General features: G+C 39.5%; 1 protein-coding gene across 1 annotated transcript in view; it reads right to left on the bottom strand.

Annotated features, from left to right (window-relative positions):
* Positions 1 to 16565, bottom strand: part of SYNE2 (spectrin repeat containing nuclear envelope protein 2) — a 158870-nt gene that overhangs the window by 77272 nt on the left and 65033 nt on the right. Inside the window, exons 54-63 of the mRNA XM_066551868.1 lie at positions 16363 to 16519; positions 14334 to 14489; positions 11540 to 11680; positions 11013 to 11195; positions 10362 to 10499; positions 9166 to 9351; positions 8083 to 8205; positions 6650 to 6832; positions 2907 to 3032; positions 405 to 599 (exon numbers count right to left, since the gene is read on the bottom strand). Of these exons, the coding sequence (XP_066407965.1) occupies positions 405 to 599; positions 2907 to 3032; positions 6650 to 6832; positions 8083 to 8205; positions 9166 to 9351; positions 10362 to 10499; positions 11013 to 11195; positions 11540 to 11680; positions 14334 to 14489; positions 16363 to 16519 (1588 nt within the window). The remainder of the gene's footprint in view (positions 1 to 404; positions 600 to 2906; positions 3033 to 6649; positions 6833 to 8082; positions 8206 to 9165; positions 9352 to 10361; positions 10500 to 11012; positions 11196 to 11539; positions 11681 to 14333; positions 14490 to 16362; positions 16520 to 16565) is intronic.

Raw genomic sequence — 16565 nt, forward strand, 5'->3', positions numbered from 1 at the left:
CTACATTAAAGTGACTGAAAGCTGCAGGTTCTAAGCACCTCTGAAAATTGGGATTTGATGCTGTCAGGTTTCAACAGCACAGCTACAAAAGGGACAAATCTCATTTTGCCCCATGAAAATAATTTATTGAAAATCCCAGAACAACCGGTTATCAACAAACTACACATGGGGCATTTTGCTGTTGATTGATGCAAGCTTCATGCTGAAAGTGGAAAATGCTAAGAAATAACCAGAGGCTCACCTCTCCTACCTTCTCCTCACACTCAGTCCTTCTGAACACAAAGGGGAGGAGAGACAATATTGATTCACAGGGGCAGGGGTGCTCCTCTCTCACATGCCACTCCTCCACGAGCAGGAAGGGTTATTTACCTCCCCTCTTGGCCCTCAGGTGAGTGTTCACTTACCTGCTGAGGACAAACATCAGTCCCAATCAGGTCATTCTGGGCCAATACAGAGGCTGGAGGTTCATCTGCTGCTTCAGGCACTTCTTGCTGTAGGCACTGGTGAAGCTCAGACATGGAATTCTTCATCCTGGTAAGGAAATCTTCCTTTCTTTGGCACAGCTTTATGATTTCTTCTTTTACAGCTTCCATTTCTCCCTAAGGAGCAACAACATCTGTAAGCATCCATTTTTCTCATTTAACCAAACAGCAATGTTACAGATGACACCAGGGATGTATCTTACTGGTACTGGGGCTATTTCCCCCTTTTCCTTTTTCTGGGCTTTGGGACAGTTCCCCATTGTCACTGCAGGAGATGTCCAGGTACATGCAAACCAACAGCAACAGATCCAGCTCAGGACGGCCCTTGCCACTTGTGATGCACAAGTTGGCAATGTGGAAGGAAATGTAGCAGGCTGGAACAAATTCTAACTAGGTCCTGAATATCCATGAGAACAGCAGCTTCCTCCAGGACCAAGGGAATGCAGAAGGGTTACATTGCTCTGTGTGTCACACAGTGATGGTACTTCCAAGCAGCTTCCCTGGCAGCCTGAACACTTGGGAAAGCCCTGAGGAGGGCAAAGCCAGCAAATGAGGGTAGCTCAGGGCTCAGTCTTTGCTGAAGATGGCCCAAAGGAAAGAAACCATTTAGTGGGCGTTGGGGATGTGGCTAGGGCCAAAATGATGCCATGTCTTTGAATGTGATACTGGGAGAAATAAATGGACCCCAATAAAGCTTAAGGAAAATATTTAACGTTCTGCAGAGACTAAACAATAATCCAAGTAACTGCACTAACAGAGGGGGAAATAAATCTGTCTTGGTCTCCTTCCTGGCCATGACTACTCCTCCAGCCAGTGTTCTGCTCTTAAGAGTTTTCTCCAGGGCTTTCCTCACCACCCAGCCTCCAGGTGAACCAAGAAATCCCAGCAAATAACAGAGTAAGACAGGACATGGAATGAATTGCCCTACTCTCTCCATTACTGAAAGTGCTAAAGCTCTTTGAAGCATTGCTACTTGCTCAGAAGAATGAAACCTGGCTAAATATCCCTCTGCACACTGGGCTTAGTTGATCACAGCAAGCTTTGATGCCAGGCTTGAAGTGAGAACAGCACTGGCTCCACAGCATGCTCTGTCATTAGTGATGTGATGCAGGGATTAATCTGTGGCAGATGAAAGCAGTGAGACTGCTGCTCCTGTCTCCACTACAGCTTCTGTTAATAGCTCTGGGGTGGCAGCATGACAGGAAAGGTGGAGGGAAGAGCTCCAGCAAATTTTCAAAAGACATGGGAACTCTGCTCTGATAATCCTTTCTTCCTTTTGTACACTCAAAACCACAAGATAAAATCATCCAAAGGTAAAGGAAAGAAAATGTCACTGAAATGAAGTAACAGGCATCCATGAAAATTTGGCATGATTTATGAATGTCCACTAGGAACGGTATATCTATTTATTTCACTGCAGGAGACTTGCCAACATAGATTTGCCAGCTACTCTTTTGCAAACTTAATTAGCCATAACCTCCTCAGAAACCAACTCATTCTTAAAATCACTTCTTTTTCTGAAATCCTCCACTAAGATGGGCGATTCCACTGCCCACTTCTATTAATGCAATGATGTATCTGCCAAGTTTTTTGCTAAAACAAGAACTATTAAACATAAAATTCTACACTCAGAGACAAAAACAAGGAAGAATCAGGAAATGAGTCATGCTGAGCACTACATCAAGCCTCCAACATCCAACCAGCTGACAGCAGAGCAGCTATGTACTTAGGAACCTACTGAGTGATTATAGTTATTAGACAAGAACAATCTAAGTGTATTAACTTTACTGTGACTGACTGGAAAAAACTGAGCATTTCAGAGGCACTTTATAAATAGTTATTACATTTAATTAGTAATTTCCTGACTTCTGCAGAGCTATCCTTAAAATACATCTTATATTTGCATTAAAAACATCAATTCATTCATTACAGAAAGCAGCTGACTGTAGAGAGAAAAGCAACACGATTACCAGTGATGAGAACACAGTGGGGCAGTGAGGACAAAGAAAGGAGTCTAATGAATCAAACCCCAACCAGAATCCCCAAAAGTAGCATTGCATGACCAGTCACCAGAAAGGGACTTGGTTCTTTCCTTAGGCACTATCCCAAGCTGCCACCTCAGGAAAATTAGCAGGATGCTGAGCACAGGTAAGCTCTCAGTGCTGCATATTGTTTCATCAAAACAGAACCCAGTTTTTCTTCCAAGTTGATATAGCACAAATGACACACCAAAATCAGTAAGGAGTATACTATGAAAGATATACCCAATTTGCAAAATAATATTAATTGTAATTAATTGCATGGTCACACTATGGCATTCAATTGCCAATTGGTGGAGAAGGGAAGCACACCACTATTTCTCAGTGCTCTGCATCATCATAATTAGTGTTAGGCAGGATAAGGAATAAAAAGAATGAAACCTACCTCTGGACAGAGAGTTTTCTGAGCCTCTGGTTGATCTTCATGTGATATTTCACCCAAATTGTTCTTAAGGAGTTGTTTCAACTTTTCAATTTCTTGCTCACATTCTTCTGTTTTCTTTACAGTTTCCTGTGAAATAGCAATCTTCATAAATCATTTTGAAATAAGAAATACATAAACAAACAAGTCAGTAAGGAAACAAAGTTGAATTGAAGAGTACTGAAGCCTCTTTTGTACCTGCAGTTCTGTGTACTAGAATCTGTTTTGCTCTGCTAACTTTGCACAACCCCATCCCTAAGTTTATTATTCACTTGCTAAAGACAAACAAGCTGCTCTACCCACAAGGTGAAGTATGGTGGAATATTCTGCCTAGGAGCTCCAGAGCAGAACTACGAATTTGGCTAGGGAATGGAAATGGAGCAGATCTCACCACATCCATTACAACTTAGAAAAGGTTGTCAAAAAGAGAGAAATTGAAGGGTTTCATATCAAGTAGAAAGCCTGACTGGTTTTTACTGGTGCTCAAGTCTTTACTGCCAGCTAGTTCTGCAAAACCAAAATGAAACTGCTCAAAATGAACTGTGCTGTACACCAGGCAAACACTGCAGCTCAGAGGATATCCCAACCACACTGCCTGACTATTTGAATACTTCCAATAAAAATTATAAGCATTCCCAGCATGTGAACTTCTTCTGCTTACATGGCTTATAGGAAAACATATGATATGTAATAAACAGCCAAATTCACTTTTAGTCATTTGACAGTGACAGCAAAATCTCACTGCCCCCCAGGCTTTGCTGTCCATGCATTAGTGGGCAATCTCCGCACACACTCATATTTGTCAGCCACAGCCTGTCATGATGTCTCAGGTCATTAGGAAATTGTCACATCTACAAGTCAGAATATCTTGTGAAAACACTGAATATGCACAGCACTTGGTAGCTCTGTGTTTCTGGACCCAGAGGGGCCTGCAAAAAGTAATAAAGAAACAATGAAGTCAACAGGCTTGATCCTCCTGTGCTGCCAGCAGCACCTGAATGACCCAACAGGTCAAAGACTTCACTGCAAAGTGTTCACAGAGCAAAGAGTCTCTCCTGCTATCAACAGCAACAGTGCCATTTCTTCAGTCACTTCCTCATAGCAGCACTCCCTCTGAAAAAAATGCAGGCTAATAAGGTTCTAAATAACCATTATTATTTTACAGGTGTTAGAAGTGAGAAGAAACTATTTTCCTCACTTAAAAGAAAAGAAAACCAATTTGAAGGGGAAGATATTTGTGGCCTATAATCTTAGTGCCACAGGCAAAGAATCAGAGAGGAAAGAAAAAGGAATAGGTCTTCTGCTCAGCTTTAATGAGAAAGTAAAAGAAGAGCTCCTCAAAGGAAGATGCTCTTACTCACTCCTTCAATTTGATATGAATAGGACTGTTTAATAATAAATTGAATCCTACCTCAAATTTCCTAGACTAACTAAAGAGTCTGAATATTTTTTATAGAGACTCCAATGTCTTCTGTCATGGACCAATATATGAATATAGTCACTTACCTGAAGATAATTAATTAGTTTCTGCCTTCTACTCAGGGAAAAGAAAATTTTATTCTATCCTTTATCCAATATAACAAATTATGCCATATATGTGAGGCTGGATTTCTTCCTACAAGTTCTGCCTTTTGAGTTATTTCCTGGCTAACAGTTGCTCTTTGCTTTTCATATCGTGCTAACTCCAGAAGACCTACCCATGGAAAAGGCCCACCTACCCACAGAGTATTTGTTTTGGAAGAGCTTAGTGAAAATGAGACCAGTAAATCATCAGATATGCAAATAATACCACTTTCTTGCACTGAGAACCAGTAGAAGCAGATGTGGCTTCCACATCTTCTTCCTGATGACGTTATTTAGGTGTGGAACTTAACAGGCCATAATAAAAAAACCAGAGGGCAACATTCAACAGAGAACTAAGTCACTTAAACTCCTGCCCCAGAGCATTTTCAGTATCTATGACAGGCTTTGTTTCTGACTTACTGTTTCAGGTGTTACAATGCAACTTAATTATACAAAAGTTGCTGGTGCAATATTCCATTGCCTCATCTATAGCAAAATATGGGCAAACTCATCCAAAGACTAATCCCCAGGGGGGAAAAAATGCATATATTTGTACAGGAAGCTTAGCTCCCATTTGCTTTCCTCTCTAGAAGGATTCTCACCACCTTTTTAATGCAGCACTCAAAATGCCATGGTTTAATGTCTTTATCCTTTGTTACACCTTAGCTGGTGCTGCATTTGTATTGTTATACTGCTGCTTTCAACCCATTCAATGGCACTGGAAAATCTCTTTTGCACAGTTTGATACACTAGCTGCCAAGAATTGCAATTTTTCCAATCTGTTTTCTCACAAAGAAATTTCACTCAGCTACAGACTGTTGGGTGTCGACAAGATAAAGGCAAATGCTGAGCAAAAAAAGGTCACAGCTTTACAAAACGGAGAAAAATCTAAAATTTAACCTAATATTACACAAAAACCAGTTACAAGTGTCATTACAACAATTGATAAATGGAAAGCACCCTGTTTCTGATGCTTTTAAAGTGTTTTGAAAATTCTCCATTATTTGATCTGGTAACTGTGAAAAAGGTACATTTTACCACATCCATTTTTTGGACCTAAGAAATTGTATGGACTAAAAAAGAAAAAAAAAAACTGTAGGGATTATACAGATCTAATATAGTCAATGCTTTTTTCTGACTCCAAGCATGCACTACTCATGTGGCATGTTTGAGTTTTTCTCTTTGTGTTTTGCTCTTAATTTCTCAAAGTGAAAATCAAAAATGGACATTCCTGTTTTAGCTGCCACTTGTCTGCCTGGCCTCTGAAATGCCCAGATAGATGTTTTAAAGCATTGTGCTTTACCCTTATAGCTCAGGAAAACCAAATCAGCAAAGATAATGTAACATTTTTCTAGGTGCTGTCAGCATCCTGCCCAGAAATGGATGGGTCACATGAGAACTTTGATTTCTTGCTGCCGCGGGAACCTGTGCTAGAGAACCCCAGACTTCCTCCAGCCTGGGCACTGGAGCATGACCAGCTCCTGAATCAAAACTTCCCTGAGCTGGTACAACCACATTGCTCAGGGAAGTGCTGCACAGAAACTCCCTCAGGTTTGGGGCTGTTCCATAACTCTCCCTGGCCCTGAGTTAACCCTCCCTGACCTGCCAGCATTGCCTTCTCCTGCTGCTGTTTCCCTTCTGTGTCCAAAGCTGGCCTGGCCAGCAGCAGCTCCAAGACCCCAACACAAGCTGGCCTGCCTCAAAACAGTGAATTAACCACAACACAGCTGTAGGGTATGGCCAATTTCCTGGCTCACTGATTTGGATTAGTAGAAGACTTTCTGATGTTAGCAATTGCTGTCTAATGGCTGTCAACCAGAACTTCCATGGTCCAGGAGGGTTTCAGGAGTTGGTGAGTGCCTGCATCTAACACTGGACTTCAATCACCTGAGCCTTCCTTCCTTCTACTGTATGTTGTCAGCTGTGACTGAATTGGAAATCTGAAATGTATGTCACGACTATTCAGTGTGCTTTGTTGCAGGATCAAATTAATTAAGAAAAAAGAACAAAAAAAAATCCCCAAACCATTACATAGAAGACACAGTAGGTGTAATTATATGGCTGCAAAATCAGTAGTGTTTAAAGATCAAAATTACTTTAAAAAAAGGTGGTACAGGTGACCATAGGAAAAAAAAATCAATTACCTCCAGTAGCTCATTCTGTTCCTTAGTAATTTTTTCTAATTTCTTCAGTTCTCTCAAGAGTTGTCTTGCTCTTTGGAAGACTGAGAAAGATTGCATTTTCAGCCCTGGCAGCTGAAGAGCATCTTCATAGGACTGTATATGAACAATAGTTTTCTGCATGGGACCAACATGCTCAAGTATAACCTGTCAGGGTAGAACAGAGATGATGGATGTGATATTGAGTTAGAAAATTCAACACCATAAATTTATACTACACTAATGATGAACAAAAGCTCTCTTTAGTGAGTTTCCCATTTAAGAAGGAAGAAAATTTAATCCCCATATGGGGCATTCATTTAAGAGCTGGACTCTATGATCCTTGTGAGTCCCTCACAACTCAGAATATTCTGTGATTCTGTGATGCTTGTTCTTGGAACAAATAAATGAAAATCCACATTGAGGATGTCTCAAGCAAGACAAAGATATAAGTTATATTTACAATTCTGTTTTTTTCTGTATATATAAAGTTTGCACGGTGACAAAAAAGGCTCACATTCAGATCAGTTTCTATTTACTAAGCAGCTCATTTCAAAGCAGAACATCACTGGCAGTGAAGACAGTTAAAGTGGTGCAAATTCTTTGATGTCACTCTAGGCAAATTCTGGTTTTTGTCTTTTGTTCAGCCAACCAGTCAGAAGGGAACTCCAGAAGAAAAAAATAATATAAATACAAACCACCTATAGGCCTTTTAATCACTAACATTTTTGTTAAACTCCCTCTCAAGAAGATTTTGTTTTAAAATGCCCCCATGGAAACAGAGATGCTTATTCTCTCATTCATAAGCAGACTGTATCAGGAATTTTTTGTACTATCCAGGCTTTGATTTACACTAAGGAAGTAGGTGAACATCATTTTCCAGAAGAAATATTACTTTAGTTTTTCCATGTAATGTAGTTATTACAAAATTGTTCTCTGGGTAACCAAGCTGCACAGCTTTGCTGTGAGAGTTACACTGCTATGAGAGGTATGATGACATTTTTATTCCTCACCTGAAACTGAACTTTTTTGTGTTTTAGGCAGATACCACTGTGGACTGGTGTGAATTAAAAGAATCATCTGCTAAATTTTGCCTCCATTTTTGGAAAAACAAAGCCTAATTTTCTAACTTCAAATTTCCATTTGGTGCCAAGTGGAGCAGTGTGCAGCAAGTGTCTCTTGAAAATCAAGCCATAAACTTCCCAAAAAATGGAGATCCTCAATTGAGGCAGCTATACCTGACATGTGCTGCAGTTACACACTCGAGTTCCCTGTGCACATACTCTCAATAGTGCTTTAATTTCAAGTGTTTTGTGTTCAAACCATGACTGTGCTTCTTGAAAAGGTCTCTCAAAAATCTCATCTCAGGGTTTACACTGATCAGGAAAAAAAAAGCCTAGATAGGAGTTCTCACAGACCTGTCCATGTTTAAGTTGGTCTTTAGGAGAAAATTCTAACAGATCTTCTGATGACAGGATTGTCTTCATTTCTGCAACATCCTTCTCAAACACCTTCACATGAGATTCAATGGCATCCAGCTCCTAGATTTTGGGAACAAAGAGTATTTGTAGATAGCCCAAACACCAAAGCCATTTGCATTTCTGTCTTTCACTTAAATTTAAAAAGAAATACTGAAAAATGAGTGCAGCATATGCAGGCTATGTTAATGGATGCTATCAATCAAAAGGCTCGTTGTTATAAATTACTTTTAGCCATAACTTCTAAAGGAATTAAGAAATATCCTTATAAATTTACATTAGAAATTACCAGTGGTGAGAAGACATTTTTCCAGTGGTGATAGTTATCAGAATAGGAAAGTGCTATAATTACACTGGTGCAGCTTCCAGTAGGAAGAGACTTATGTCAGATGGAAAAGGAACCCACAGGCAGCTGCTGGTGAAGTCTCACAGAGACAGTCACAGAGTAGATTAGGCTGGAAGGGACCTTGAAAGGTCTCTGCTATCCATCAAACCAGGGCACTTGGGGTCTGATCCTGTTGAGATTTGGTATCTCTTGAGGTGGGAATATTAACCCTGCTTGGAGCCCCTGATCTAGTGTTTGACCAATTTCACTGCCAAAAAAACCAAAAATCCTTCCTAGTACATAGATGTAATTTCCTTTGTTACACTTGAGGTCTGTTACTGCTCATCTTTTTGCTGAACACCCCAAGAAGAGCCTGGCCCAATCCTGTCTGTCATCTCCCATCATGTAGCAGCAAACAGCAGCAATATCAACCTCTCACCCCAAGCTTCTCTGGGCTGAACCAACCCAGGCTCCCATCCCAGCCTTTCCTCCTACCTCCTGGGCTAATCCTGAACTTTACAGCTTAATTAGTTACCAAATGCCTTCTGATGGTTTGTTTACAAAAAATTAATTTCCTTGCTTGGCACACCTCTAACAACCAGCACTACACCCTGTTTTCCATGCAGGTGATATAATCTGCATTTCCTAACATATGATGAAGCTCTGATAAAAGGCACTTATGAGTCACCCAGACTTACATCAGCCACATGCAGGATTTGTGGAAGAATCTCTGCAATCTCATGCTGTAAAGCTGCTACTTGAACATCTATTTCATTCAGCTGTTGCATTACACTGTCAGTTTCAAAGACTGGTGACAGCTCCTCCAGCTCCATGCAGATACCATGCAGAAGATTTTGCTTTTGCTCTGAGTCTTCCAAAGCCATCTGCGGACAAAACAGGAGTTAAGTTTGATACATCACTGCTGAAGAGTGGTTATAGAGGTAAGGATTAGAAGGAACAAAATGCTGTAGAAAGTATCAGACCAGTTGTGTGTGATGTGAAGTCTCTTTCCCTGCAATGAACTGGATGAACTGCAGTGAACATTGCCATGAAGAACAGTGAGGGCTGCAAGAAATGATCCATTTATCTGGGTGGTGTGTGAAGGAAAGGACTGAATGCATGTTTCCACTCTAATGCAAGCCCAGGGTGCATTTCCAAACCCACTGGGTTTCACAGCCCAGGACAAACAAAACATTCCATTTCACAAGCACAGGAGACAATAAGCTTTTGCCACAAAAAACATTCATGGCTTTTGGAAATCACATTCTCCCCATTGTGGCTGCATGCTTTTGTAATATATCAGCCCAGAATGGGCAGCTACTTCCTTGTCAAGAATTCTTACTAGTCTTACTACAAAAATCTATGTTTAGAACACCAACTTTCTCACTTGGTCTAAGCCAAGGAGTGGATGCACAGAAAACTCGAATTTTAAGTACAAAATTGCCAAAATTGTTTTTGGCACTGGCCCTGATCTTCCCTGTAATATTACAAACATTCGACTTTTGAAATTACCAACCAGAATTACCTTGAAGAAACAGTGAGCATAGCCTTCCAAACCACAACTCACTTCAAAGTTACCATCTAACACACAGACATAATAAACCAGCACTCTGCCTTTTTGGCTCACATACAATATAGAAAGAATCCTATATAAGCAGGCAGTAAAAACTGACCCTAGCCACTCAGCAGGGTTACAGAAGACAATCACACATTTCTGGAAATTGTACAACAGCTCAGCACTTGCACGAGTTGAGTCTCAACTATAACTATTTTTCATTTAAAGGATTTACTTTAAATGGTAAATTACTTATGTCATTAACAATTAAGAATGGAAAACTGCATCTGTACAGAGCAACAAGTGCTAAAAGGAGCATTTATCTGCACCAACTCTAACCTGGAGCTCATCAGTATGCTTGTGTAAGCTTTTTGCAGAGTCGTGCTGAGCATCAGCTCTTAGCAAACTGTTGGTGCTTTCTATCCAATCTTTCACATTCTTCAAGTGCTCCTCATATTCCTCCATCCTGTTGGTGGCCTAGGAAATGACAGAATTTTACAGAAAGTCACATGTCAATTGCTTCATTGTATAAGATAAATGCATCTATGAACAAGACTAAAAGAAAATAGGATGCATTTGCATCATGGTCAGTGAAATTAGCATGGTGAAATAAAAACCATTTTTCTGAAACAGTTTCATGATTTTAGGTTATCCCCTCTCACCAAAGTAATTTTGGTGCTTGCATGTTTACATTTTATGGGGGCATTATCATAATTTATATGGCAATTGCACTTTAATAGACCCATTAGCAGAGTGAGAGAACCACCTCAACACCCACCCAGGGGCAAGAATCCCCCATACAAACCCCTCAGCCATGGCTTGAGCCAGTCCTTTGGGCTAGCCACTCCAGAAACCTCAGCTCCAATCAGCTTTGCCACAGCAGGCTAATGACTCTACTCATTTGACAGCCTCTGATGATGCCTCATGCAAAGCCCTCAGCCTGTTTTTTGGTAGGACTGGATTTTAAAAAGCTGTTCCCTTTGCAGGTACCTTGTTGAGAATGGCAGTTCTGCGCTCAGCACGCTGGGACACCTGCTGGTGCTGCTGCAGGGGGGCCACCAGGATGTCCATCAGCTCCTGGGCATGGCAGGAATTCTGCTCCACGATGTCCTGCACTTCTGCATCAAGCTCATTGAGTTTGTAATGCCACAGGTCCAGCATATCCCAGATTTGCTGCATGTGGAGAGAAGGGAAATGAAACTGAATGTCAGGCTCAAAGATAACAGCAGCGTTATTTGTTCTTCATGTGGGACATGAGTTGCAAAGGTTTCAGAACTGACATGATGAAAAGAGAACACTTTGCATCACTTTGAATCACTGGTGTGATTCACAGTTGAAAAAAGCATGGATTTTCCTGTGAGAAAGAATTGATAAATATTCACCAGTTAAATGCTTGCTTGTACTTCTCCTTTTACAGACATAAAATGAAAGGAAGACCACTTTATGCTAAACTAGGCTCTGTAAAAACAATCAAAAATCTTTTAACACCCACAGATTATTTTTTTTTGCAAGATTACCTTCTGAACTTCTTTGGCTTTTGCAATGTTTTCACTTTTCTGCTGTAACATCTTTTCAATAGCTTGAAGGCCATTGTTAATAGTTTCTGCTTTTCTTTTCAGCACATACTGAGGAGAGTTCTGCAAGATTTCAGAGCTAACCTGACAGAGCAAAGAGAAAACAATTGGGGAGATTACAAAGATCTGCTTGTTTCTGTGCACCACCTTACCAAAAATATTCCAATTCTTTTTGTTTCTCTTGACAAGTCAGTTAAAAACACTGGAATGGAGCTATGCTTGCAGGGAGAAGCATTAACATGAGCAGGTTCAACATCTACACGTTGTTCACTAATTTGTTCTCATTAAAAAATGCCTGGCTCAGAAAAGCAGGAAAGAAGCACTGAGGCACTGCAGCGCCCTGGGTGCTTTGCTTCAGCCTGCTCTCATCTCTGACAGAGGCTGCTCATGCTGCATGGTGGGAAGGGTCACATTTGGATTTATGCTGTAAGAAACCCAGAATGACACCTTTGTGTCTCAGCTGACAGCTGTGACTTCCACATAACAAATAAGGGAATATCCAAGTGCATCAATGCACAGCCAATTTCTCAATATAAACTTGGAGATTTGTCACCAAAATAGAAAGGTCAGAGGACTTAATTTCACTCTGCAGGACTCCACAGAAATGAAAAATTGGTGCACTGGAGGGCCTGATTTTCTGTAGAAAGAGAAAAACTCTCAAAGCTGAAGTTGAATAATTGCCTAAGCACAGGACTGAGCAGCACAGCATAAGCTACCAGGTTACTAGGGACTAGATGAAGTGCAGGGAGTGAGAAAAGTCCTTCATCCTGCCCAGAAGTGACATCTCTTCTCACTAAACCCTGCTAGCTGCCAGGGTCAGCCAAGCACCAGGAAATCATTAAATTGTGGTAAATTCTTTGTGTGCTGCAGCCCTAGGATTTATGGGGAAATGCACACTGAACAGTTTCAGCTGCATCAACGCCAAGGATTTTTAATTTAATAGTTATTTTAGTTTGAAGCTCCTAGTACTGAAATACTTTATCCTTGTCGTGGGATGAGGAACTAAGACCATTTTAGTTAATACAGTATCTACTCATTTCTTAATTTTATTAACATCATTTATAGATTCCAACAGAACCTCTCTAAAAAGTACCCACATGTTGTATTGGTAAAATTTAATTAATCAAAATAAATATATACAGAAAGAACTAGAGGGCTCCTCTGAAATATTCCTGTTTATACCACATAACCTATGAAGTCAGTCTGCACTTAGTGCCTAAGACTTTCTGGAAAAAGGAATTCAGGTTGTAATCACTGAACACTTGACCATTACCACTATCCTGGAATATACCAAACATGGAAAATTGTCTGTAATTGTAGTGCCAGCTTTTAAAACAAGAGAGAATCATCTATGAGTGATGTGACACAGCTGGAAATGAGTAAACAGATCAAGCTCTGACTTCATCTATTTCTTCAGGATAAAAACACTGCATCTGTCAATGCTCTGGTTATCAGCAAAGCAGGGTTTTAATTTCAATACTCCTTACTGACATAAAATTTATTATTTATGGCATCAAATATACAATTTATTTTCATTTTTTGGTTTGCAGATTTAGAAGAAAGCAGAATGACATTAAAATATGACAACTCATTTGAACACATGCTGGTATCTCCTAATATGTTACTGAACTGACCTCCAGTTCCACCATGGTTTTTTTTGTTTCTTAAAAGCATTTTGAAAAATTCCAAGGTAGTTTATAATGTTTTCCAATTCCTAAATATGAGAAGCAAATATTATCTAGCTTCCAGAACCAGTTCTTTCACTCCAACAGGTAATGTGTGCTTTGGGATAACCTTTTATATCTTGGTAAATGAAACAGTAAACAACAAAAAAAAACCCAAAGCATAAATACTGTTTTGCTTTCCTTCTTTTCTTTCCTCCCAGTTGTTGGTTCTGAAAAGACTAGCCTCATTTTGAAACAGAAACCATAAAGTTAACCAAATTAGAACTCATAAGCTTTAGTCAATGTGCTGCTTAATATTTTACGTAAGATAAAATGAGTAATTTGATAGACACTAAAAAAATAACTGGATTTCAAAAGTGTTTTATTAAACTTTTAAATTGTATCAAATTAACTGAGATTTAACCTTAAAAATTAGGATTGGACATTATTATTTCTGAAATATGAGAACTGAAAGGGTTTTTTTTTTTCATTTTTAAAATAACACGAATGAGTAAGTATGATGGTAATTGTACCATGATGATAATTGTATCAGGCTAAAAATTTGACCCCAAACTGAGAGTATTTCTCCAATTTTGCTTAATTTTGCTTTCTGCTAATATCCCCTGCAGATAGAATATATTGCAAAAGCCTGATGCAATGGCATTCAGTTATTTAAATTCCCTGATTTTAAAGGAAGGCGATCATGTTCTCAGAGGTGGTAAAAAGAACCATGTCATGATACCCTACCACATGTGCAAATTACCTTTAAAAAAATCCTGTTTCAAAGTCCTTTTTTAACCTAGTTCTGAAAATATTTCCTCCTTTAAGCTATGCAAACTTTGCAATCAACTTTGATTGCCAGTTCCCAGTTTAAGAGTCAGAATGGAAAGAAGACAGCATCTATATAATACTAAAAATTATTGCAAAAGATTCTGCCATGTCCATTTTTAATAAAAAAATTAAATTTTATATTGACATTGCTTACCATAAGATTATTCTAAAAAGAGCCCTAAGCATGAGGAATGATTTATACATTGCAAATAGATGAATATGAAAACCACATCAACAGTTACCTTCTCTTCTAGGTCGTGCAATACTTTCTTGCAGTCCTCCAGCTGTGTTTCGATCTCTGCAGGGACTATTGTGTACATTTCAGAGTACTTGATCCGAAGTTTCTCCATGATATCCTCCAGAGCTTCTCTCTCTCTGCCAATCACACTCTGAAGCTCCTACAAAATTAAGAGTAACTTCAGCAGTTTTACCCAGTTTTTACTGAGTGCACGTGTGTATACGTACATATATATGTGTACACACACACATATGTAATGTGTTTTATATTTCCCACCATGATTATGGTTTGGAAATATAACCATATTTGGGTTTGTGATATCAAACCTGATTTGATTACCTCTGCAAGCAGATAAACTCTAAGCAATAGTGACTCATTTAATCAAATGATGCTTTTCAATCTGTAAGAATTAATTAAACTTGATACTGCTGCATGCTGGGGAAGTGACGCACTGATGTTCATTGACAGCCACAGCAAAGGGACCATCTCAAGAGCTCCTATGATTAAATGTTGACCTTTGTGCTCTCCCTTTTGCCAAAAGTGCATTTTTCCCTTTGAAAGAGTTTAATAGCCAACGTCCATCCCTTCATTATTATAAACAACACAAAGGCCACAAAAAGCAACAGGTTTCAGGCTGAAGTGTCTGCTTTCAGGCAATTACGCAGAGCGGCACAGCAGGCTCCTCTCAAAACAGTAGTTTCCAGTTCTTCACAAAGAATGTAGGTTTTATGAGATAAAAGAAACTTGAACAACTGTCTACAGCCTGTGGCCTAGAAATAAAATCCAAGCTAAGTCCTCCTGCTGGAAGAATGAAGAAATTCATTTGTTTGGAAGGTTTTCTAGAGTTTCAAGTTGGAATGTTCTGTTTGCTGGCTTTATGGTTCCTTTCCCCCGTGCTCAGCCATTTGAGAAACTAAATGTTAACTCAAGTTATTGGGAAAAATTATCCAAACCTCCTCCTACCAGGCAATGAAAGACACTAAAATTAACTGCCTTTACTTTTTTAATCAGGAGTAATGGTAATCCACTAATTCATAGTCTTCACTTGGGAATCTTTTCCTTTGCACAAATGCAACAGACAGAAGAAATATGTCACTGAGATTGATTAATTTCCTGTCATCCCATAACAACTGGGTCTGATATTAAAAAAACCCAAACCCTCAACACCATGAAACAGCTGTGTGCCTCACTGTCTCAGGGAGAAGGCTGCTGTTGTCAAATGGCCCAATTAAGATTGTGCCAATATTTATGGGAGTTCACAGATTCCCTGACCTGAACTGGAAAGAATCAGTTACAACTCTTGTCTCCAAAACAAAGCATGTCCCTGCAAACTGGTTTCTGTGTATTACTGCACGTTCACATTTCACAGATTGTTTAGCTGGAAAGCAGATACCTATCAAAACTGTCCCAAGTTTTTTCCTAAGGGAAGAGACAATTACACTTCTCCCTTTTCATCTGTGTGGGTGAATTTAAAACTTTTGCCAAGCTAAATCAGGTTTGTCATCTCAAAATGAAATAGATATTTCCACTCAATAGATGCAGTGGAGTCCTGACTAATGCTATAAATTTCCTAAGAACTAGATTTTCTTTGGAAGTAAGAGATGAAATTGCCCTGCAGATTTTGGCTCACTGGTGTCTGGACTACATAAAATTAATGAATTCTTCAATCCTTTCAGCTCAGTCTTCTCAAAAGGAACAGGCCTGCTGTGACATACTGCTAAAAAGAGATAATTTGATGGGACTGCTGCTAGCATTTACTTGTTCCATTGCTGTCAGAAACACAAATAAGGTCTTAACTCACTTTTGGGTAAGTTTTAGGTGCTTGGAGTAGCAAAGTTTGGATGTGAGGGAAAAGAACAGGCATAAAGCACCCGCAGTAGGAAAATTTTCTGGACACAACTAACTCAGTAAGAAAGCAGACACAACTCTAAATTCTAATTCTAAGTAATTTTAAATAGAAAACCAGCCAATTTTGACAAATTCAAGGTCCCACCACAGCAATGCTGGCTCATGAGTTTAGAGCTGTTACCAACCTCCAGCTGTTCTGCCTTTCCATCAGCATCCTGCAGTAACACAGATGCAGCATTCTGCAATGCATTTGTCACAGCACTTATTTCTTCAGTGACCTTGTTCCTCTCCTGAATCTCAGCTTTCACAGAATCTTTATGGTCTTGAGCTTTTTTGTACAACCTATGCAAGATGACCAGAAAGAATACATTGTTTTAGAGTCTAAGTA

The sequence above is a fragment of the Molothrus aeneus genome, chromosome 6 (genome assembly GCF_037042795.1).
Source record: "Molothrus aeneus isolate 106 chromosome 6, BPBGC_Maene_1.0, whole genome shotgun sequence".
Lineage (NCBI taxonomy): Eukaryota > Metazoa > Chordata > Aves > Passeriformes > Icteridae > Molothrus > Molothrus aeneus.